The sequence below is a fragment of the Lipotes vexillifer genome, unplaced genomic scaffold (genome assembly GCF_000442215.2).
Source record: "Lipotes vexillifer unplaced genomic scaffold, Lipotes_vexillifer_v1.1 scaffold1670, whole genome shotgun sequence".
Lineage (NCBI taxonomy): Eukaryota > Metazoa > Chordata > Mammalia > Artiodactyla > Lipotidae > Lipotes > Lipotes vexillifer.
Window position 1 is genome coordinate 471752 of NW_006787006.1, and position 25593 is coordinate 497344.

General features: G+C 40.7%; 1 protein-coding gene across 11 annotated transcripts in view; it reads right to left on the reverse strand.

Moving 5' to 3' along the window:
* Window positions 1-2778: 2778 nt before the first annotated feature.
* Window positions 2779-25593, reverse strand: part of TCF4 (transcription factor 4) — a 237646-nt gene continuing 214831 nt past the window's right edge. For 3 of the 11 annotated variants that reach the window (XM_007459676.1, XM_007459680.1, XM_007459672.1), the window contains 5 exons: window positions 9644-9779; window positions 7395-7557; window positions 3965-4194; window positions 3331-3471; window positions 2779-3135 (listed from right to left, as the gene is read on the reverse strand). In XM_007459676.1, the coding sequence (XP_007459738.1) occupies window positions 3335-3471; window positions 3965-4194; window positions 7395-7557; window positions 9644-9779 (666 nt within the window). In that variant the 3' untranslated portion in view covers window positions 2779-3135; window positions 3331-3334. The remainder of the gene's footprint in view (window positions 3136-3330; window positions 3472-3964; window positions 4195-7394; window positions 7558-9643; window positions 9780-25593) is intronic. The other 8 variants (XM_007459673.1, XM_007459674.1, XM_007459675.1 and 5 more) reach the window with 4 other exon arrangements.

Below are 25593 nucleotides of genomic sequence, written 5' to 3' on the forward strand. Positions count from 1 at the left end.
TACCAATATCTTACCTGGGTTTGATAATTACAAAAGAACAAGAAAAAAACACACTACAAAGGCCACATTCCCTTTCATCTTTTTTTTTTTTTTCCTTTTTAATGGGGATACAACCCAATGAATATGGATAGGTGCAGATGTTTCTCCACCAAGCAAAAAGTAGTGAGCAGCTTTTGGTGGCCGTTAGAAAGTTTTTCACTTATGTCCAAAGGGAATTCCACAATAGAGGTATTACATGACTGATTAATGAATGCATCAAAGCTGGTGAACAATAAATTGCAGCTTTTACTCTGTTTGACTGAGAACAAAATATAAAGCACCAATTTAAAAAATAATCCAAGAACTACGATTTAATTGTTTTTTGCTTTGTTTACAGATTTGAAAAACTTTAAATCAGCTCTATGAAAGCACCTTGATGATAACGTGTATCAAAAGTGCCAATCTTAAAATGTACATCAATGCAGGGAGTGTTTCCAGTTCCCTAAAGAGTAAACACCATATTTTCTTCTATACACTTATCCTGAATGTGATCAGAGGATACCTGCTTCTTATATAATATTGTTCCTAGGGATACCCGCCTTGATAGAGTATACAAAATGAGTGCAGAATGTACCACTAAAAGGAAATCTTCAACATACTGAGGGTACAAGTACACACAGTTTCCATTATTCAGGAGGAGGGGAGAGTATACAATATTGTCTTCCATGCCCTTCTTTGAGCCCCTTTGTTCATTCATTTTCACAGGGTAGCCTCAAAATAACTTTTCATGAAGTCTGATTTCTGCTATTCTAAGGTTTTAATCCACCTCCACATTTTAGGAACTTATCAACAAATCAAACAAAGTATTTTAGTTTTATCACTACTGAACATATTTACAGTTTTCAACACACACACAGCTAATCAAAATGTTTATGGGTTTGTAAAAGATGACCACGTGGTAACTATCTTATTTGTTCTTACATTTTCAGAAATGAACATTAAATTCAGATTCTTGTAGCTCACTATTTCATTTCAATGAGACGGTTTTTAAACCACACCGTTTAAAAATAAAAAAAGGAACAAAAACCGATACAATGTATTAAAACACATAATAACAAGAGTCTACATGTAAAAATATAACTTTTACATACACAATTTCAAAATAATGATACGTTTGCCATTTGTTGCATAAAATTTACAAATGTATTTCATTACTATATAACTGGCAAAACAGGAGAACAGATGGAACATTTAGACCATTTTGATGGGTTTATGGCATTTACTCAGTGCTGATAGGTGGAAAAACTACTTGAACAAGGGATTTTTTTTTTTTTTCTTAATACATGCCAAGATTGTGTGGCTGTAAAAACAGAAATGAGTTAGAGACAAAAGGATGCTGACAAATACTTAACTAGGAGCACTATTTCTTTACTGCACTATACACCAAAGTCAATCATTATAAAGATTCACGATGGAAGTTGGTTCAGTTGTGCCCAGACGTCAAAGCTAGCTATCTGATGAGTTGCTGTGCCATAGCTTGATCTATGTTTCTATCAAATACGTTAAGTATAAACTTCATTCATACTGGCCAGAGAAATACTGCACTACCCCTCCTCAAGAAAGTGCAACTTAATGCTTTAGGACTTATAAGGCTTGTTATAACGCTGCATGATGATTGAATATTGGCATTTTTTTTTTTTCAGACGAAGGAGGAGACAGTTAAGTCATCTGCATCTTAGTAAACCCATTTTGAAAAAAAAATCAAGAAAGCAACAAAATCAATCAGCTCTGTCACACTACTTGCAATTTTCTCATTGGATGGTCGTTGAACTTCACTTGTTTTTTTTTGTTTTTGTTTTTTTCCAAAAATCTGACCATGTATTCAGAAACACCTCACTGCACACTACTTCTGGCTACACATGTAGGTAACGCTTTAATCATTTTGTTAAATCACAGCCACTTTGATTATGTTATGTTTCCGATGATATAAACATTGGAAGGCACAGTGGTAACATTGTAGCATTCTAACCTTGTACCTCTGAAAATCCCAGAAGAGGGTCACAAACGCAACATTACAATTCAGACAAACTCTTTTTGCCATGTCTTGGTAATGCTGCTTGTTAATATCTACACATGATGTGACTTTTAAGTCCTGTGTTCCCAAAAGACTGAAGAAACAACTTTCTACTTATTTATGAATGAAAAGCAACATGAGGGTCGGCAATTCATCCTGCACTACCCCTCTGGAAGCAGAGTTGGCACTACAGGTTATGAGAACAAACGGGGGAAAGGGACAGAAATAAGACCAAAAAAAAAAAAAAAAAAAAAAAAAAAACACCTAGGCGGAGGGGGGGAAAAAGAAAAAAAAACATAAATTATGTCCTGACATGACTTATCTTTTTTAAAAAAGTTAATCAGTACTATTTTTTTACAGGAGAAAAAAGTCTGAAACAAATGAACAAAAGCTTACCATAGTCACTAAATTTTTAATATATATTTATATATATATTTATATATATATTTGTCATAGGTCTATAAGATCCATCTGTTCCTCCTACCCTAAGGAATGGCTAATGTCATCACTTCGCTGTCATCAGGATGTTTGCTGGTTTTGTTACGAGGGCAGCCGAGCTTCCCTTATTCGATATCCGGTAATTATAAACACTAGCTGACTTGAATACCAACAAAAAATGGTCATGTAGTTTTCTTCAGAAGTACACTTTTTCATTATTGCAAGTTTACAATTTTTTTAAATTAAATATTTTTTTTTCAGACTTACAAATTAATTATATATTTTTTTTTTTTCCAAAAGAAGTTTAGGCACAAATGCATTGTTCCACAGTGTGGAAAGATTGCCATTCAGTCTCTGGGCTGCGTCTCAGCCTGCACATACTGCTTTGAACATTCTGAATGATATGTTAAAGAGAGTCATCCCCCAAGTTGCACTTTTCTTCTTTCTTTTTTTTTTTTGTTTGTTTTTCGGTTTTTTGATCATTGGGAATGCTGAAACCTCTTGCGTCTGCGATTCATAACTACTCAGACTTGTCTTATATTACAAAAAAAGGGGTTAAGGACAAGTGTTTATGTGGGTTTAAGATAATACAGCTGTTAAGGAAGTGGTCTCTTGTATTAATGAAGCAATGTGGCAACTTGGACCTGAGAAAGAAGAGAGAAAGATGAATTAATACGTTTATAACAGAAAAAAGGAGAGCTTTTATTTTTAAAGTTGTTTTTTTCTTCCCAAGGGGGAAAAAAAAATCTGTGCATTTGGGTCAAATATGGCTTTCACGGCTGATGCCTTGGTAAGAGTAACAAAGGAAAGCTTTCAGAAATGGCTGAAAACAAACTTGCCCTTTTACATCTGTCCCATGTGATTGGACGCGTCTCCCATGCCGGGGTGAGGCCCCGCCAAGGAGAGCGGGGGCGGCTCCGAGGACACCTTCTCCTCTTCCCTTCTTTTCAGACATGCAGCTTTCGGATTCAGATTCCTTTCTGTGGAAGAGGAAAGCACAGAGCATTTAGGTCACCCCCAGGGCTTCTGGTCCAGGGCAGTCCTGCAACGTTTCTGTGGGTCTGTTGATCCTTTCTCTCAGTTTCTACCTTCCAGAACAAGAGGACCAGTTAGGAAAATGCGCACGACTGTCATTCATTCACTCAGTGGCTAGTAAAGGTCGAACTCCCTGGTGAAACTGTGCAGCCACTTTACAGCCTGAGAAAGCTGGTAAAGCAAACGTCCCCAGCTCCGGTTACTGAGAGGACCTATGGAAGCGCCCTAAGGCAGCATCAGTTACGAGAACAATCCCAGGATTCAGTTATAGGAGAAAGGGGAGCTGCCTCATAGATTTAGATGAGATTGAAGCAGTGATTCTGAAGGATGCCTAAGAGTCTACTCTCTGCCCCTGCTCAAGGCCGCCGGAGCATTTCTGCTCTCTCTAGCGGCGTGCGCCCGTGACCTCTGCGTGGAGGCCAGCCGGCCGGCACTGACCTCGGACTTGCTGCTCCAGGCTGAGGATGACAGCCACGGCCTGGTGGAGGATCAGAAGCTTGGTCTGGGGCTTGTCACTCTTGAGGTGCAGCTGCACCATGCGGCCCAGCTCCTTGAACGCCTCGTTGATGTCACGGACCCGCAGGCGCTCCCGGGCGTTGTTAGCCATCCTCCTCTCCTTCTCTCGCTCCGCCTTTTGCTCCGGCGTCAGGTCTTCGTCATCGTTATTGCTGCGGGACGAAAGGGAAAACGTGACATTTTCCAATGGGGTGGGGAAAAAGACAGTTTCTAAACTCCTTTTGTTTTCTTTCTGAGTTTTCAGGGAACTCTTCCATCTCAGGATCTTGTCCTTGGCAGAATTTTCCATCCACCTGGGCTTGGCGTTGCTTTAGGTGGCTGTGACAGTCCCTACGCCAGACGTTTGATGTCTCCTGGACATGAAACCCAAACCCAACACGAGAGGTTCAAGTTGGGGCCCCGAGTGCACCATATGGATGGAGGGGAGCAAAAAGGAAGACATAGCTTCCATCCCTAAGGTTACGCATGGCAGAGTGCTGTCAACTTCAGCTCGAGCTACACTTCAGGACCACGATTCAGAAAGCATTTTAGACTGAAGCTGTTCTTTTTTTAAAAAAACTTTCATACCGTGACATCCGAAACCCAAGGAGAACCAGGGATTGAAAAATGATTTGGATAGGTCAAAATTAAGATGATGCAGCTCAAACAGGATTAAGAAGGTCCTACATTCAAGACAACAGAGCAATGGCAGTGAACACGGGGGCCTGCTGTCTATTAACCAGCTTGGAAGGCTTGGTCAGTCCACTTAATGTATCTGAGTCTCGCTTTTGCCATGTATTAAATAGAAAGGTTAGAGAAACATCATCTCCATGGCCTTTAACTTTATGGATGTTTATGATTCCCCAGACAAGTTGGGGAAACCTGAGTTGACATGAGTTCTAGGCAAACCCAACCCAACCCAACCCAACCCAAACACTTACTGGTTATCAATACCCATGATCTCATTGTGAGTCAAAAATGAGGCCCAAAAGCTCATCCCTGATTATAAGAACAGAGATATTACATGATTCATATCAAAGGCATGGTTGGAGCCAGGAGTCTGGAAAGGGAAGATAACTTCTGTTTCTGGGTGTCATGCTGACAAATTAGAAACTTTTGAATGGGGGGCAGATAGGATGATGAGCCACCTGGAAAGCATGTCATATCGGGAAGATCTCATGGCGTCAAGGCTTCAAATAATTCCTGGGCAATCACGTAAAAGAGAGAGGTGTGGAAAATGTCTCAGGAAGGCAGAACAGAACAGAGCAAAGAACCCTGAGCGGAATAGTCTGAATGAACATGAGCAAGAACCTTTTTTGAGTATGAGAGATATAAAAAATGAAGTAAACTTCACTCCAAAGCAAGAGAGTCTTCACTGCAAGAAACAATATCGAGGTGGCCATCCGTAAGGATGTTAACCTAGGGATCTGAGCACTGACCCCAAAGACCATCAAGGTGAGCCTCTACTCTAAAGTTCCATGAATCTGAAAGGCTCACAGAATAAATATGTTAATCACAACCTTCCAGAGCTGGAGGAACACGTGGGAAGTTATCTACTCAATTCAACGCACACTTAGTGAGTACTGGCTTAAAATGTATAGCTCCAAGTCTCCACTGTGGAGAATGTCTGGGTAACTTCCAGAACGCACTAAGGATCCACTACGATGGAGAAGCCCCAATCAATCAGAAATGGAGCGGATTCTTGGGTTGCGGCACATGCTGCTCATAAAGGTGACGTAAGTAAGCCAAGAACACTTATAAAGGAGGCAGACACCAAAGAAAGATGCTGTAAGACTTGGCTCGTCTTTCCTGTAGGTTAAACTGCCTTCCAGATGGGACTGTCTGCCTCGAATGCGTGCTGGTGAACGCGCAACTAAACTGAACCCATCGGAAAGTGCTCTCTTTCTCCGCCATCTGACTCTCCCCCTCATTTCCTTGCCGGTCCTGCTCTCTCCCACCCGTGACCTCTGCTGATGCCAAGGAAATCAAGATTACTATTAATTCACACCCACATTCTGACACACAAATAATAAGTGAAAAGAGAACAGAGTTGAGTTTCTGCTCATCCCATCCTGAAGTTAAAAATCTGGGTAATGTTTTTATGCATCAAACATATGCCACACCTTTTCCAAAGTGGGCCTGAAAATGGGAATTTGTTTTCCAAGGGTACTCAGGCCAATAATGAATGAGAATTGGTTAACCTCTTATAAATAAATTGGTTATGCAAAGACAACTGCCTAGATTTGGAAAGTCTCGCCTTACAACACGGTTTTGGGGGCCTAAGTAAATGTCAAAACAGTGACCTTTTAAAACAAGGTTCTTAACAGCGAGTTAAAATGTTGTACTGAAACGTCAAAGAATCCATTGATATGCATATGCATTATGACCGCTAGTTAAATTACCAAGAGCTGACTGATCTAACAGAGAAGCTGGTAAGGATGTGAAAGGCCCTTCTTCGGATGTCTTACCAATGTGGCCAAGTCAGGACACTCTGTAGCAACGGTGAAAAGGGGTAAGGTAGACGCTTCCAGAATTTCTGAAACTGTGGTCGAACTTGTAATAAGATTTATCTCAATAACTATAAAGGCAATATGAAAAGGCGGCATGTCCTTAATTCCTAAAGGATGCCAGATATAACCTTGAGAACGATAGCCTTGAAAAGGGAGGCATCGTCTTAGTACAATTCATTTAGTTTGCAAATAAAAACCATCCAAGGGAACTGAGGTAAAGAATATGGGTGTCACGATACTCAAAAAAAAAAAACACAACAAAACCCATCTGATTATCAGATTAAAGTTCAAGGAGATAGATTCTAGTTTAAAGATATCGGGGACTTTAGAAAACCAACCAGAAGCTATTTTCCTGCAGTTGCATTTTCTGCTGAGAGAAAAAAAAATGAGCAATTTAGGTATTGCTCTTATACATACCAACATGTTTAGAATAAAGCTGGGAAATCAGTACTTTCTCACTTTTGAGGTAAGAAAAAAGTTACCGTTGCACATACATCGATTGAGCTTTCAATAGAGCTAAGCTCTCTTTTTAGAAATTTTCCAAAGAACATTTACGACCAAATTTGTAGAGTAAGTATAGTTTTACAAATCGACTGCTTGCATTTGAATCAGTTACAAATTGTTTTTGCCGCGTGCCATTATTAGCACTGGGTCCAAATTCATAAATGCAAAGACATTTTTGGCTTTCCTAGAGTACAGGTATCTTAAACGATACTTTCGTACCTCTAGAGCAAGCCTTTCACTTTCTTTTCAGCTGCAGATTTACCTGCCAGGAAAAAACTGAATAGTTTCTTCCTGTTCTGTTCACTTCATCAAAGTCCAATAAAGGAATTAAATGAAGCGACAGTATTATATACTGTTACCTAGATCTTGACCTAGTAATGGATTTGATATCCTTCTTGTCGTCATCTAATTTCTTGTCCTCGGAAGATTTCGTGTCTTGCAGGTTTTCATCGCCCTCGTCGTCGGATTTGATCTCAGAGCTGCCGGAGGAGACACTCTGGCCCTGCAATCCTGGTGGCATGCCTGCAGAAAAAAAAGAGACCAGGTGACATGGCCACCAAAGCCTCGAGGCACAGACACGCACACCTCAGACTGGAGAGCTGCCAGCTATGCAGTTCAGACTGCCGAGCTGTGTGATCTGTCACTTTTTTCATGGTCTTTGGTGAAGTTTCAAAAATGCACCTGCAGAAACAAGTTTTCCCTGCATTGGCTCTGAGGTTAAATTCTATTTTGCAATCTTTTGGAGTAGACGGTAATTTCACTGTCTACAAAACATCAACTTAATTGCAATGAAAATCATAATCATGAAAATCACACACCTCAATGTTCTGATTAAGAACCCAAGTAAATATCAGCTATTATATTGAGTTTCTTCCATATGCAATGATTTAATAGAAAAATGTCCTTAAAATATAATTCCCAGGGAGTATGCTAAATATGTACAGTCATGACTTCAATAGATACCCTAATGATATTCTGAAATTAGGCTTCTCTTATCCTCAAGGAGTAATCAGCATTTAAAAATGGTATATATGGAAAGCAGTTACTGCTCAATGAAGACATTTCTAGCTCTATTACTGCTCAACTTTCCAAGATCACAATATATTTAAAAACGTGACCCTAATGTAATCATTTATTTCTAAGGTAGAAATGTGTCTATTTAGTGTTTCCTTCTATTTGTAATCTGTAGAGTCTAGAACTTTATCACTCAAACTCTGGTCAGTGGACCGGGAGCATCGTTATCCCCTGGGAGCCCATTAGACATGCAGGACCCCAGGGGCTGCGCCGGTTGAGAATCCAACTGCCGATGCAGGGGACATGGGTTCGTGCCCCAGTCCGGGAGGATCCCACATGCCGCGGAGTGGCTGGGCCCGTGAGCCATGGCCGCTGAGCCTGTGCGTCCGGAGCCTGTGCTCTGCAACGGGAGAGGCCACAGCAGTGAGAGGCCCGTGTACCGCAAAAAAAAAAAAAAAAAAAAAAAAAAAAGAAATGCAGGACCCCAGATCAACTGAATCAGAATTGGCATTTTAACAAGATCCTCAAGTCATGTTTGTGCACATTAAGAAGTGTTGATCTAGGACAGAGAAAGAAAACCCAAAGGCTCTTTAAAAGAAAGGGCCATCAGGGGCTTCCCTGGTGGCGCAGTGGTTGAGAGTCCGCATGCCCATGCAGGGGACACGGGTTCGTGCCCCGGTCTGGGAAGATCCCACATGCCGCGGAGCGGCCGGGCCCGTGAGCCATGGCCACTGAGCCTGCGTGTCCGGAGCCTGTGCTCCACAACGGGAGAGGCCACAACAGTGAGAGGCCCGCGTACAGCCAAACAAAAACAAAAACAAAAACAAAAAAAAGAAAGGGCCATCAAAGTATTACTATTCAATTAAAAATGACAGGCATACCCACATATATAATTCATGCCCAAGATTCTTACAATGCTTAACAGGTGGGCAAATGCTTATACATATTATTCATTCTTGTGCCACTGTTATCATTTTTATTCTCAACATGAGGGGAAGGAGGAGATGTTACGTAAGCATTTTCGGGTCACCTGGCCAGCCAGTCGCACAAGGACCCTGGGACCCAGGTCTTGCCCCTGTGGCACAGCTACCTGGGGTCCTGGGAAGCCGAAAGGAGTCAGTGGTACGAGGCAATAAGGAGCCCCCGTGGGCTTGATGACTCAAGAGCGAAAATCATCCCAGTTCCATGTTTGAAATGTACCTACATTTCCTTCCATCGTAAGCAACAAAAACCATTTCCTTCCTTCCTCTTCATTTGGAAACATCACTGTCAGGCTACAACTAACCACATTAAAGGATCTGAATGAGTACAATGTGGAAATAGCTAAAATCACATTTCCTCTCATCAGTCTGTGGTCTCATTCCCTGCTGAAATAGGAGCAGGATTTCCGAGCATGCTGGAGCAAAACAGTTACTGAAGAAACACAATTAGCCAGCGATGTTTGAAATCCTTTCCCATTTACTTACCATCTTTGTATCAAAATGGATTCTTGGTGATCTGCCAGTGCTTCCTGAGGGATGAATGAGTAAGCATGGGATCCACACGGGATCTACTGTTTCAGTGAGGTCAGACGCGCCCGCGGAGGCGGACCTACCTCTGTAGGGGTCCTGGGGTGGGTTCAAATCAGGGGACGTTGCAGACTGGACAGGAAGCTGTGGAACTGGCACCTGGTTTGGGACAAGAGAATGGCTGCCCCTCAGGGCCACGCCATCTTCACGATGGGCCCCAACCTGAAAGGGCAAGAGGAACCGCAGAGTTTAGTGGGAATCAGAGGTGTGACGGCTACTTCCAGGGCAGCAAGGACCCAATGAAGGGAGACTAACCTTTGAAAAACAATACTCCCAAACGCATTTCACTAGAGGGCGCTAAAGGACCACGCACGCACCTAGAGTACCCAGCAAAAAACACTTTAACACTCAGTAAGATGCTGTGCTGTACATCCAGTGACAAATATGGCAGAGTAGCTCAGGCAGGTAAAACGTCAAATTGTCTCCCAGGGTGCTGCAGTGGAGTGCACTGATTCGTACCCATCTGTCTTCTATCATGTCCGCCAACAGATCTGACAATTATCTTAATGCCCATATGCTTAATTGTGGTCTCCTCAATTCCCCCATTGCTATCGGAAATCCTACAGGAATTTCAATTTGGCATTCAACTTTCATTTCAGGGGATAAGATTCTCAGGCCTGCCATTTTTTTTTTTCCATAATGCCAGCTAAGCCACTGACAGCGGAAGCTACAGCAGTATGGGACATAGCCCCTGCTCGGTACAAGTATAATAAAATGTCACCTGGCTTTCCAAAACTGGCAGCCCATTCCAAATTAATGTTTACTGTCTTCCATCAGCTGCTGAGTTCCAAATCCAAAGGGGGACCGTTTCTGCCAATGCCACCATACCGGAAAATGTACCAATAAAGGTTTTATTAAACACACCAGTAATGCCATGATTGCCATGCAAAGATGTTTGGACATTTTTCCATATATTTTTTTCACTATTCTGATCCTAGAAAGACACCATATTGTAAACACTCTCTATGCTTCCAAGAATAAAATTATAGAGTACAGCATGATGACTTGGTCTGAAAAAAATACTGCTGAGCTTTTTATTAACTACTACTACCTACTCTGGGGTCCAGAGATGTTGACCTTGTGGCATTGAGACAGCAATCACTGACTTTATAGTGTACACCTTCAAGTAAGACCCGTAAGCATTTGCAAACCAATAGGAACATGAGTAGCGTTTTCAATGGCATTTCCAAGTAGTTATTTTCTTAGCCTATTGTTAGGTACACAGGACAGTGGGTCTAACACTAAAAATATTTATCCATGAATTTATATGGCTATGAAGCAAAAAGTGTAATTTTTTTCCCAATCCAAAATCTGAAACCACGAAGCAGAATCATCACTCTTTTGCTACCCAGTGTTTTAAAAGAGTATTTCCACAAAGTGCAACAATAAGAAGAATCTGAACTAGCAACAATAAAATTCACAGAACCAAATGAAGCATGCGCTATCTAAAGGCAGCCTAGCATAAAGTGTCACCTTTATATCCTCCAAAACAATACAGAAGAAAATAATTCAGGGAGAGAGAGGAGGATCATATAAATCATACTAACTGCCCAGATTCAAAGTACAGCAAAAATAAAACCATTATATATAGAATGGATAAAAAACAAGGTCCTACCGTATAGCGCAGGGAACTACATTCAATATCCTGTGATTAACCATAATGGAAAAGAATATGAAAAAGAATGTATAACTGAATCACTTTGCTGTATAGCAGAAATTGATACAACATTGTAAATCAGCTACCCTTCAATAAAATAAATTTTAAAAAAGTTAAAACAAAATACAGCAAGAATAGCAAAGGATTTAAGGACTCAGGAGCATCAGGACGTAGAAATGAATGTTGTAGCCGAGAGATCTGGGGAGTCCAGTGCTTTCTGCTACTCGGGTGCCCGTGTGCCTTCCCAGAACAATCTGAATGGTGGTCATTTAGTGTCTATGTGGATGCTTCAAATATATTAAGACCCTGATTATCTCCCAAAGCAGCTCACTCCATTTTCACCACAAGTTGGCCTCCTTGTACATTCCACCCAGTGGTCCTAGATTCAACTTCTGGAGTTCCATGGAATAAGTGTCAGCCCTTCTCACATATTTAACGCCATCGCCATGCCACTCCCGTTTTTCATTTGTATCTGAAGCCTAATCTTTTATAGGTAGAGCATGCCCACCCAATTCCCTTCAACCATTTCTCACTCTTTGTGTATTGTTTTTATTTTCCTTCCAAACCAAAGAGTGGCAGCTGTTTTCCATTTTTATATCTGTGCATTTAGAAGACTGATTCAGTCAATGATTATCCTTTCAATCTGAGATGTCAACTTGCAAGCATGACTTTTACAGCCCCTGATCAAATGGCAGCTCCTTAAGACTGTTAATGAACGTTAACCTAAATAATTACCCAAGTGTTGATTCAGTTACTGGCATTCCCAATGGATTTCATTTCTTTCCACAAAGGATGATTCTAAGTTGGAATCACTGAAGGTAACCACGGATCTGAGCACAGCAGAGCTTCTCACAGTCTCCTCCTACTTTAGAGTCAATCTATTAAAACCCTCAGGCCTTCTCTGTGGGCAGCTACGATGCAATTCAAGGTTAACATTTTGCTTTTGAATTCAAATATATTCAGCTATTAATCCTGAAATTTCTTTTTTTTTTCCCCTTCTAGACACGTTTAGCTTTGAAAAGAGGACAGAAGAACCCACAACCTATCTATTTTCTTTCCCTCAACTGTAAGTGAAAGACAGTGCAACTGAGTGAAAATTATACAGTAATGAGAATTAATATGTAGATTATAACTGTAACTGGTCTTTGTTTGCTGTATAATCATGGGTAAGTTGCTCAAATCCAAAATAGAGAAAATAACACTGGCAGTTACAGAGAGTAAGTTCCAGGTTTACTGCAAGGAGTAGTAGTGTGCGTGACAGCTAGTACACAAAGGTACACAATAATTACTGATATTGTTAGGTGTTCCAGCTGAAAATACTTGCATACTACATAAAAATAAGAGTCTACATAGTTCAAGAAACCTTAGAACTCAACCTACTTTCACTTACAATCCTCTTTGCACTGTCTCTGTTTTGTTTATATCCATTTGATTTTAAATCTTTCTCCAGCAGAATGACAGTAAAATCTTAAATGATCTATAAGCATGTTTGATAGTTGTTCCAACTAGGTTTTTGGCTTTTAGTCACGCATGTTAGCTAACTTTATTTTCTATAGATCATCTCAAATAATACATCATTTTCCATAAAGGAACTTGGAAACAATGTTATCCTTGATATTCGAAGGTCTCCCTTGTAAACAATGTATATCCCAGGTCAAATGAATGATTAATGATAGGTCCACATCCATGGATCCAGCTAATTAGCTTGATTCTCCAGGATCAATTCCTTTGCCTGTGGCTGTAGAACAGTATATTCCGATCTGAAGAATTAGCTTTGCTTTACTTGTTTGCTTGACCACAGACAGCATTTCCTAACCCTATTTACTTCTCCCTCAGAAACATTATTTCTGGTCACATAAGAGACAAGGAAAAAACCACAGTGAATGGCCAGCACAAATCCATCAACAGAATAACTCAGAAATAGACGGAGAAACCAATACTGCCATCTGTATATATGAGGGTCAGGATTTGTCTACTTACAAATATAATAATAATGTAACCAGAAAAAAAGCAGATTCCTTTAACCTACAAATCAATTCTAAGGATGGCACCCAGAAAATCCAAACTTCATTAAAGTCCTATTTTCATAAACCTTTTCGCCTAGATAAGCAATAAAATTAAAAGGCAGCCTATGAAGGTTAGCTTTATCAATATTGACTGTAAACTTTTTTTGCAGTCTTTAAGAATACAGTCATCTTATAGCCACATACAATATGGTTTTAGATATATCTATGCTAACAGTAGAAGAACTAAAATCTAAAAATTATTCAATAATTATCAGGTGACTGATCAAAGAGTACACTTATTAACTCAACAAATATTTCCTAATCTAGCCTATGCCTGTCACTCTGATAGGTACTGGGGACAGGGTGGTGAATAATTTAGAAGTGGCCCCTGCTCTCATGGAGCTTATAAGCGATCCTTGGTGGGATTTTCGTGGAGCGATCAATTTAGTGTGGTGGTTTTAATAGTAAGGACCAGAGACTCATTCCAGCTGGCTCAGGTAAAAGGAGATTTAACAGGAAGATTTCTGTGATCTACATTTTGGGCCTGGAGAACTCTCGGGACCTAAGGCCACCCCTTGTGTCTCAGGAGCTGCTCCAGCCTCTCTCCTTCCTCTGTTGGTACCTCTGTCCCTCTCTGGCTTCTGCCCACACAGAACTATGGCCTGGACACTTCTCTTCCTTCACAGGAGTTCCCAGTACATCCTTTCAGGTTCTGAATCTGCTCCTAACTCCCTCTCTGTCTTAGAACTTCTGAGTTCAGAATGCCAAGATCACCAGATGGTCCAGCTCATCATTTTGAAGCAGAGACAGGCCACCCACTGAATGGGCTAGCCTGGGATCAGGTGTCCTCACCCCTGGTCCAATGAGCTATAAAAGAAGAGGAGGAGGCAAGATCATTGGTCCAAACATGGCTGCCCCTTCCTCGGGCCCCCATAAATCATGGCTCTTATGTGCAGATCTCTAAGTTTCATTGTATCTTAGGTCAAGGAATATTCAAATTCTGACACAGCTATTTAAATTCTCCAGTGTGACTTTGTCACTGGGAATTACTAAACACTTTTAGAAATGTACTAGCTCTTTTGAATCACATAAGCACCATATCATTTTAAATAATCTTACTTTCTGAGGAAAGAATTGATATATTAAGAACACTTTTCAATCACAGTATATAGACTTTAAGGGAAGGGTCTGGGGAGACCTGGATACCAGTTAGGACAAACTTCTCATTTTACAGAGAAGAAAGCAAAGGCTGAAATGGTTAAGTGACTTAGTGAACATGTGGTTAGAGGACTAAAACAGATTTTGAACTCAGAAAACTTATTACAACGTTGAACAACTTGACCGGGCATATATATATGTGTGTGTGTGTGTGTATATATATATATATATATATATATGTATGTATGTACGTATATACACACACAAGCACACACACATAGGGGAGGGGAGCAGAGTTTAGGGACAAATGGGGTTACTTCCTGGAGTTTTCATTTTAAAACACTGTGTTTATGTGTGTGTGTGTGTGTGTGTGTGTGTGTGTGTGCGCGCACATACATAGATGCAGATATAAAAATCATTTATGATTTTCCTTATCATAGGGGGAAAAACATCATGGTCCACCAACTCAGGCCAAGTCCAAGATGTCTAACTGAATTACAAAATTTAATACTTGCCACGACTCCTCCAACATAAACAGATTTAAAAGATATGCAGGGCTTCCCCGGTGGCGCACTGGTTGAGAGTCCGCCTCCCGATGCAGGGGACACGGGTTCGTGCCCCGGTCCGGGATGATCCCACATGCTGCGGCGCAGTTGGGCCCGTGAGCCATGGCCTCTGAGCCTGCGCGTCCGGAGGCTGTGCTCCGCAACGGGAGAGGCCACAACAGTGAGAGGCCCCCGTACCGCAAACAAAAAAACAAAAAAACAAAAAAAAAAACACATGCAGTTTCAAATTAGGTGGCTGTTGGCCAGGCTGTTGTTATGTGCGGATGCGAAGAGAGCATACTGGTAAATGTCCTTATCCTGGTCCTCAAGCTAACAACAAACACCACAAACAAAAAAGGCATTCAATGTTTCTGCTCTCTTTGTTTCCAGGGAGTATTGTGAAAGTAATTATTCTGTTGTATTTAAGAGGCCTATTTCATGGATGGGAAAATGTATTAAATTTCATTTGGCAGTTATTCAATCCTTGTTAACGTTATCTCCAGAGATAACTGCTTCAAAACAGGCTTTCAGACCTCGGTTCTTTCTCCTCTACCATAATCCTTCTAAAAGAGTGTAGGATGGAAACTTTAGGAAACTTGTCATCAATTTCTAGACCTGCGAAAATGACACAAAACCAGAAATGCTGTTAGAAACATTTAGCTCAAAACGAAAGTTTGTAATTAATGGCATGAGGTTCAAAATCTTCCTTTTGACAGAGGTGTTTTTTAGAAAGAAGAAAAATAACAACAAGAAAATGGGGCAAAGGAAAAAGTCCCGGTAACTTTTACTTTTCTCTCTTCTTTCTCTCGTTTTGCCATAATCATAAAAAAAAAAAAAAAGCTGATGGGCTGGTTCTTTTTATTGTAATTGGACACCCATTGACAGAGAAAACAGTTTTGGTGTCTGAACTGTAATCTCCCCATGAAATATCAATTATACATGACAGTCATAGAGTGCTAGATTTCAGTTTCAATTATCTTGCCAGATCTGTCTGTGTCACATTAGAGGAAAGCAAACATTTTCTCAAATGTGCAAAAAATACCATTGAGTGCAAAAGGTGCATCTTTTAAAGAAGTGGGAAGTGGTCCTGAAAACTTTCTTTAATAGGTCACAGATGGGAACTCGGAAGTTCATGAAATAGCACTGTAGACACTGTGAGGAACAATATTGGAGGCACCAAATTCTGTAGAAAATGAGACTAGGCTCTGACAACCAACTCTTTCGTGTGAAAAAGCCCTGACATCTGGGACACCCTTCAACCACGAATATAATTTCCATACTCCTCAGTTTTGAAAAAATTATCAGACCATGTAAAAAAATTAATGTGATTAAACATTAAAAGGACTTTTCACTAAAGTCAGATCTGGATTGAATTCTTTAGTTTGGATTTCGATTCTTAAAATGTTTATTGGGAGAAGGCCTCCTCATTTTCTTAAAAACACCTGTTTTTTTCCCCCAGAAATTTCACAGCTTCACTTAGGCTTTGCCTGAAGTAAGGTAATTCCTTACTGGGCAATTCTTGGAGATGTATTTAATGCTTATTCCCCAGATGATAAAATAACTTTCGAGAGGATTTAAACACAATCTAAATGACCCTGACCTTGGCAGTGTCATGGGATCAGCTAGGCTGAAACTCCCCTGATGTCCACCAAAATGGTTAAAGATGAATGATTCTGCGATCTAGTTTGAGAGATGCAAATGGCCGTTACCTGATTTCAGTTCATCTTTTTATATTTTTTTTTCTTAACTCATAAGTTCCATCTAGTGAAACTGTTTCATTTCTCTCCTCTGCATACTCACCCTCCACCCCCAATTCTCTACATCATTTTCCTACACAGGAAACCAGAACTGGATGCAGCCCACCAAGCGGGTACCTCGGTGGGTGGTTAGCAGAGCCCATTCCATCCCTTCCTTGCCCCGGGTAGCAAGTTAGTAAGTAGGCTGGAGGGAACTAAAGTTAATCCATGCCTAGTGAACCAAGCCCATGTAGCACAGAGATTATGGTGCACTTTTGCAATTACTTGTAAGCAGATTCTTTTGTCTAGTGTGAAGGAAAAGACAACTGGACACTTGATGTGTACTTGGAATTTCAGGTCCCCCCAGTGTAAACACACCGGTGTGAGGCTGACTGGCACACAAAGTGCTCTGTAGCCAGCCCAGGAAGTCCATCACTAGGGATTCATCCTTACCTAGCTGGCCTTAGTTTTAAATTTTTTTAATTAATTTTTATTGGAGTATAGTTGATTTACAATGTTGTGTTAGTGTCTTTGCTGTACAGCAAAGTGAATCAGTTATACATATATCCACTCTTTTGTAGAGTCACAGATGTGGAAAACAAACATGGTTACCAAGGGGGAAAGGGGGTTGGATAAATTGGGAGATTGGGGTTGATACATACACACAATAGATAACTAATAAGAACCTACTGTATAGCACAGGGAACTCTACTCAATACTCTGTAATGACCTATAATGGGGAAACAATCAGGCCTTTATTTTTTAAATGCTTTTTTTATTATCCAATTAACATCCGCTGATTTTAACATATTTGGAAAGGCAATGGAAGTGTGAAGAAGCTTGCCTGAACTAATAAAACATTTCTTTCCCATCACTTTTTCCAAAATACTCTGCTTGTAAATGCTATATCCTCTGCGCATCACTTGGTCTCTTGGATATCAAGTTTCCAGCATGGCTTTTCATTGTTCTATGGATTAAGTCTAAGATCAATACCTCATGCTTCTGGGTCCTTCACCTGGACACCAGAGGACCATGCTTGTACCCTCCTACTCTTAAATTCCTTCATCTCAGTATTCAGTTACCTACTTGTGGCCCCTCATCTGCTGCCTTCACTCCCACATCCCTAAGGCTTGAGCTAAGCCCTTCCTCTTCTGGCCCCCAGGGCTGGTTTCCTCCTCATGACCCCTGAACACTTCTCTTTCATTAGTCCCACAGACCCTCATACTCTCATTCCTCCTAGACTGTCTGGGTCTCCAGAACACTCATCATCTTGCTGGATCTGGACAGGGCTCTCCCCTGATTGTTCATTATGGACACCACCCTTAAAACACGCTCAAGGCCACTGTCTAATAGGGCAGGGCATACGCATCAATGATTTTGTTTTGCTGCTATTCACAAAGCCTATACTTGTCTTTTTTTTTTTTTTTCTTTTTTTTTTTTTGCCCGTGCCACGCGGCATGCAGGATCTTAGTTCCCTGACCAGGGATCAAACCCGTGCCCCCTGCAGTGGAAGCGCAGACTCTTAACCACTGGACCACCAGGGAAGTCCCAAGCCTATACTTGTCTTGAAATGTAAGCATCCCAAGGGCCAGCACTGGCTCCTTGTACAGGGCTGTAATATCACAAGGTGCAATTAGTTACTTCCTGAACGGTAAATGATGACACCAATGGCATATATCTCGTGAGACTATCTGAAATCTAAAAGCTTTCGGTACTGTCGAATATAGGTTTAGCATGTTTCTATCAAAAAATAAACATTTCATTTATTCAACGAATGCCTTAGGAATGCCTATTATATGCAAGCCACTGCAGGCAAAAATAATAAAAGATAGATGTGTGTATTCCTTTACAACTTCTTGCATCTTAAAGGTGAATTAATATAATTACTATACAGGGCAAAATAAGATGAATGTCATAAAGGAGGATAAGGTCATGTAGGGTTTTAAAGGATGGGTGAGATCATATCAGATAGAGAAACCAGAGACTACTGCAAGAAGGTGGCATTTCAGATAGGGTTTGAATGATGGGCAGAATTTTGATATAGATTATCTAAATATATATATATATTTTAAAAAGTGATATTTGACATTAACATCTCAACTTTAAATAAAAGCTCCTATTTTTACAACAAGAAGTGCCAATATTTAGATTTTATATATATATATATATATATATATATATATATATATATATATGAAGCAGCAGCTAAGGACTGCACATCAACGTGTTTTCATACTGTCAGACAACACATTTTGGACAAAAAGCAGACTTTCGTAAAGCCCTTTATAAACCTCAATGGCTTTGTTACAAAGTGAACAACATAGGGCATTTTGGATACAAATGGCACCTCACTGTATGTGTGTATTATTGGCCCAAATGATTCACTCTTATTTAACTGCAATGAAGTCTTTCATCTTCCAGCTATACAATAATAGTTTCCATATGACCAGTGGCTCTGCTATAAATAAGATCAAAAGCAAAAGAAAGGATTTAATAAAAGAAAATGACATTAAGAGTAGCATTAAATCAGGGGAAAATACCAATATCCAACTCTCTGGTTTTTTTTTTTTTTTTTTTGAGAATAAAGCTCCACAGAGTACTAAGCAGCTTCCCCAGTATGTCATGAAAAGGCATTTACAAGCAGTAGGCATGTGCAAAATCCATTTGCATAGGTCTCAGAGCGGCAAAGATTAAGTTGGGGTATGGGACGGGGAGAACACCCCCCATGTAGAGGCAGGCTGGAGGACAGGTACCAGACCAAACAGCTAGTTTTACAGTGCACAGTTCAAGGAAACGTGTCAGTGGCAGCCGTCCATCCACTTCTCTGTCCTTTTCTGTTCTATTTTATGGAGATGGGCTTTTTGGTAATCCCGAGTTTCTCAGAGAATCATAACATTGCTCAACCCTAGTACATGAGTTCTGAGAAAGGAAGTTTTTTTTGGCAATGCACAGTGACTTGATATGAAGAGCCAACTTCCCAAACAGATTTTCTTCTAGTTCTTTAAAAAAAAAAATTACAATGTTAATCTCTATTCCCGACTGGATAAACAGCTGCTAATAACCCCCAGCTCCCAGGGGAGGAGGTCGTTTCCTTTCATCTTCAGGCTGGTGGATATCTGACATGCACTGGACTTTAGTGATTCCACATGTTTTGTACTTGGCCTTTTTCAGAACTGCCTTGTCCTGGTTCTGCCAATTTGGGTTCCTTTCCTGCCTTTCCCCGAGATTGCCTCCATGAATTTGGAGGACGTACTCAGTTCTGGGACTACTTATTTGAAATCATAGTTCTTTTACTGTGGGTATATTTAAAGAGGAAATTCAAGCACTTATAATACCTAAAGGAAGTTAAAGCCTTGGACCTTTGTATTTGAAGCCTTGGGAGGGAGACAGCCATTTCAGAGGGAGCAAATTATTCACTCAAGGGCTGGCCATGTTCAAAGATGCTCAATTTCTAATAGCATCACTAATGCGATTAGTTTATCTGTTTGCGTCCTAAATAAAGGAGCCAACTTCAATACTTTTTCCTCTAATAGGAAGTACCCTGCAGAAGATGACAGGGCCAGCCGGGCCCCAGACTCTTTCTCACTTGTCCCTAAGCACCTGCTTTTACTGGTGACCTCAGTTCTACACCTCAAGATTCAGACATTTCGCAAAACAGCTTTTTAAACAAAAACCAGCTGTTTCCCATCTAGACTGCAGGGGGAAAATTTTTGGGCGGCTCACAGAAACATTACCCAGAGACTACCATTCTCCAATAACTTTCACACACTTTCAGCTCCGAACGAGACCCGTCCCTGTGCAGGAGCTGGGGAGCAGGCAAATGTGAAATTAAAATGTGGAAACTCAACCCTGTGGTTTTTGACGATACGTCCAATTAACTGCTTGAAAATGAATGTGGCTATTGTATCAGGACAATGCTTCCTCAAAAGATGTCATTTAACTAATATTGGACAGATCTCTTGGTTAAACTCAACTTTAGAGTTCTAAGTTGACTTATGGACCTAGAGGAAGCTATAATTTTGCACAACTGTGAATGTCAACCAATTAGGTAGACTCCCCGCATTTCAGAAATCTGACGTTAACACTTCTGTGTGTGTGTTTTTTTTTTTTAGGTATTCACTCCTAAAGGTGCTTTGCCTTCTTATTTCAAATCCATTTTTCACTTCTGTTTTCTAAGCAATGAAGATACTTTTGATTTAAAAAAAAAAAATTTTACAGCCCCAGTAAAATTTAACAGAACACAACACCTACAGGTTTTGAAAAAAATATAAAATAGCCAAGGTCTAGTCTTGGCTTTTAAACGGTGCCAAGTTGCTCCAGTATTTTCTGTTTGGGTATGAATGACATAACTGAATTACTTCATGAGCTGCTACTTTAATTCCTAAGGGTGGAAAATTCCATGAGTTAATTTAATTTGGATGTAAAAAATATACATGAAAATTCATTCTTCCTGTCGACTCTCCTGTGAAGAAGGATGCGAGCCAGTTGTCGGAGCTGCTGTGCTCAGAGGAGGGGCTCCCGGCCCAAGGCAGCCCTGCCTGGCGCACCGCATCATCAGGTCATTTCCCTACTTCTACCTGGGCACTTAAGATCCTTGATTTTCTGCGTATTTTTTGGATCATGTTTATTCTATGGCTCTGTAATGCCTTTTCTAGCCTTGTCTCTATTGAAATCCAATGCAGACTCTAATATGAGCTCAATGACATCTCCTCCAGGAAACTTTCCTAGCCATCCCGAAGGCTGGCCAATGTTCGTCCTTCGCCAACTCATCTCTCGGGTCACTTAATCATTCCACCCTGCGTGATAGTTAGTTAGGCACATACTTGTGTTATCATCCCCCCAGAGCCAAAGGCCTGTGGGCTCAGAGACTTTCTCTTACACATGTATGTATCCCCCAAGGACCTGAAGCACAGACAATACAGAATGAGTGAAGAAACATCTGTGTAATTTCTAACCTCTACAATACAGATTTTTCCCTTCAAAAAATCTGCTTTCCTGAGAAAATGAGGGTAATATTACCTTTTAAAAATGTACAGGTCGTATCTTCTCTAAATTACGGACTGTTTAGCACTGTGTCTTTGACCCCAACAAAATATAACTGCTACTGAAAGCGTCTACCTGCTTTTTCCTCTGTTATTTAAGAAGAAAGCAAAGTCAAAATGTGTTGAGGTAACAGAGTCTGTTTTAAATGTGTTTTTATATTTTAAAAGCAGAGGAGACAACCGTTGGGTTTTATGTATTTAAGGTTCATGACACCAGGGTGCTAAACACAGGGGAAAGATTAAGGAACTAGGCTTGGCTTGTCCTAGAAGCAAGGAGAAAGGGAGTCCTTTGGGTTTGACGGTCCAGTGCAGACTGACTGTCTCGTTTCTAGGTCACAGGGCCTGAATTCAAGTAAAATGGGTACTGGGGGAAGAAAAAGGGGATATACCTAATTTAGACCTAGAGCTGTGGGATCTGGGCACACATCATGCCGAACCACTTGTCTTAGAGTTTGTTAATGGAGAGTAAATGGTCTCCCTGCTATGGCTGGATTCAAAACCTCTTGACTTTTGTTTAAATGGATGCTGAAATATCAAATGTTGACCTCAAGGATTCTAAAACTGTCATAACTAACCCATGGTCAAGAGAACTTCTCTAAGTCAGATGGAGAAAGACAAATACTGTATGTCTCAGTTATATGCAGAATGTAAAAAAATGAACTCAAAGAAATGAGAGAGTAGAATGGTGGTTGCTGGGGGCTGGGGGAAATGGGGGGATGTTGGTCAAAGGTGAGAAACTTCCACCTATAAGATAGATAAACCCTGGGAATCTAATGTACAGCATGGTGACATTAATTAACAATACTGTATTGTATATTTGAAAGTTCTTGATGGTGGCTCTTAAAAGTTATCACCACCACCAAAAAAAAAAAAAAAAAAACTATGTGATGGGATGGAGGTGTTAACTAACCTTACTGGAGTAAACATTTTGTAAAATATACATGTATCAAATCGTTGCATTGTACACCTTACACTGACATATGTTTCATGTCAATAATATCTCAAAAAAGCCAGCAGAAGTTTTTTAAATGAAGGGAATTTCTGCAAGTTATTTTCCCTCTCTGCCTTTTCCCCCCAGGTTTTCTTAAAATAAAGTACAACATTGATATAGATAAAACCTTTCAACTGAGGTTGCTAATCAGCTTTCAGAAATTTTTGATAATTGTGGAGAGTAGGAGAGATGGTAGAACACTAGAGATAGGCAAATATCCTCATTAAAGAAAAACAAAACCCAATGTAGAAGCTATAGAAAGATGATGTTGATGACTAAGATCTTGGGTGAAATTCTATAACAGGTTATTTAAAAGACAGTTCCGAAATGCTCTGAAACACAGGCGATGACCTCTCTACTCAGTTGAGTTCTACCAAGAACAAGTCTTTCTGTATAAACCTCGTTCACGGGAATGCTGCACACCTGGCGTTTGGTGACAAATTTGCCAACAACAGAGCTGCAGAATATGTGACTGAATGAGGATTTAAAGGAGACCCTGACACAGGAAACGGTATGAAATTCACTGATACAACAAATAGTGCACAAGGACAGTTGACGGACATGTGGCCGATGGATTTCAGCTGATTACAAGTTCAGTGTTTGTCAGTAGAATGATGATGTCATCAAATACTGCCAGTAGGATGCTGTTAGGTGGCCTTTAATGAAGACATAATGTATTTAATGGGTTTTGTGACAGATCCACCCTAGTCTGTGCTAATGATTCCTTCAGCACTGTATTCAGTTTGAGATTCTACACACTAAATGGTCCTGGGCGAGCAGTGGGGGAGTATTCTTTTTAAACTTGGAAGAATGCACTGGAAAGTTATAAAGTCAAAACTTTTTTTTTAGGATAAATATTTGAAGATACAGATGTATACCCTAGAGGAAAAAAAAAACCAAAAACCGAGTAGACTGTTTTCCAATAATTGAAAGTTTCTCAAGTATTTGTTGAGTTGACTTAGGGGTAACTCCAACGGGCAGAAAAATGAAAACTTCACAGGGAAATAAATTTGGGCTGGACGTAAGGAAGAATTTTCTAAAGTCTGATGGAAATGGGCTTTATGGTCATTTAGAGTACTCAGCCTTGGAGGAAGGAGGCTAATAGAGGCTTGTTCACTGCTTGGCAGCGAATTTGTAGAGGGATTTGGATGGAGATGCCTTCTAAGGGTTTCTGAGATTATATGCTAATAATTGCTTAGAAATGAAGTATGTGCTCAAATATACACAGAAATTTATGGAATCAGAATCCCTGAAAACCCAAGAGGAACAAGACTGAGGATGACTAAGCCCCTGTGGATCATACCTTTGTTGAAGAGGGCCGTGTAGAAACAGAGTTTTCTGATTTCTGCTACTTGCGTTACAACGTACCAGTAAATGCTACTCAAAAGTATCACATCACTACCCACTACTCTCTCTTGGGGCCAAATCAGATTGGCAGAACTAGATAGCAACATGGTGCAGAGAGCCAAGGGGCAACGAAAGAGTTTTCTTGGGTTTCATCAGTTGACCGAACACGTGTAATACCAGCCACAGTTGTGAAATTGCTATGGCGTCGGGTTAGAGAGGAAATTTGTTGCGGCAGTGTAATATTTAGTACAAAGAGTGCTGGTCTCGTTACTGGCTTGTCTGGTTTCTAATTCTAGCTCGGCCATTAACCAGAGAGTATCCATACCTGGGTCACTTCCCCCTTCTGGGCCTCAGTCCTCAGCAGTAAAATAAAAGCAATGGGCTAAATGACTTCTGCGGTGCTTTCAGCATCTACAATTCAATGGTCCTAATTCTTAAGAACTATAAAAGCAGAACTAATTTGTTTATCCTCTGAAATCCTAAGTGGTGAAAGCTCTCGTATATTTAGTGTCACTGAAATAAAAAGGTGCCTCTTCACCTCATGACTGACCTTCTAATGAATTCTTTGTAATCCAAAGTCACACGAAAAATGATACTGAAAAGAGGGAAAGTGGGCTAAGGCTGGCTTATACCAGTGGTTTCTAAAATGTGTGCCACATCGTCACCTAGGAGTCTAGTAAGAGGCCTCAGGTGATGCTGTGGAGAACAGGTGTGGGTGGTGTGTTTCACAGGGCTCCTCCACCCCTAGGTCATCTAGGGCAACTAGATCCTTAGGAGACCACTACTCCTACCAAGTGACAATCTGATCCTTCCCTCCCGGATATCAGAGCTGGGCCCTGCTCTCCTATGAGTCTTACCACACTGCCGCAGCAATTTTTAAAAAATATATATACCCTATCCTACGAGACTGTGAGCCCCTTGAGAGCAGAAACCACACCTTAGCATAGAGCTCAGTATTTGGTAATGACTTGGTAAATGTTTTTGAAATGAATAGATGGGCTTTAAGCAAAAAGGCTCTGGGAACCACACTACTATTATATATTAATAGTATAGGAGCTTTTCAGCTAAAATGATCCCACCATTGCTGACTCTACTGACCAGTAATCAAGAGCAGGAATAGGGCTTCCCTGGTGGCGCAGTGGTTGAGAGTCCGCCTGCCGATTCAGGGGACGCGGGTTCCTGCCCCGGTCTGGGAAGATCCCACATACCGCGGAGCGGCTGGGCCCGTGAGCCATGGCCGCTGAGCTTGCACGTCCAGAGCCTGTGCTCCGCAACGGGAGAGGCCACAATAGTGAGAGGCCCGCGTACCGCAAAGAAACAAAAAAAAACAAAAAAAAACTTTGTTCCAGTTTGTCCATGAGACAGTATGGAAAACCCGAATGAAGTTTTTGGCCAACCCAATATTTTTACTTTTTTTTTTTGCAGTACGCGGGCCTCTCACTGCTGTGGCCTCTCCCGTTGCGGAGCACAGGCTCCGGACGCGCCGGCCCCAGG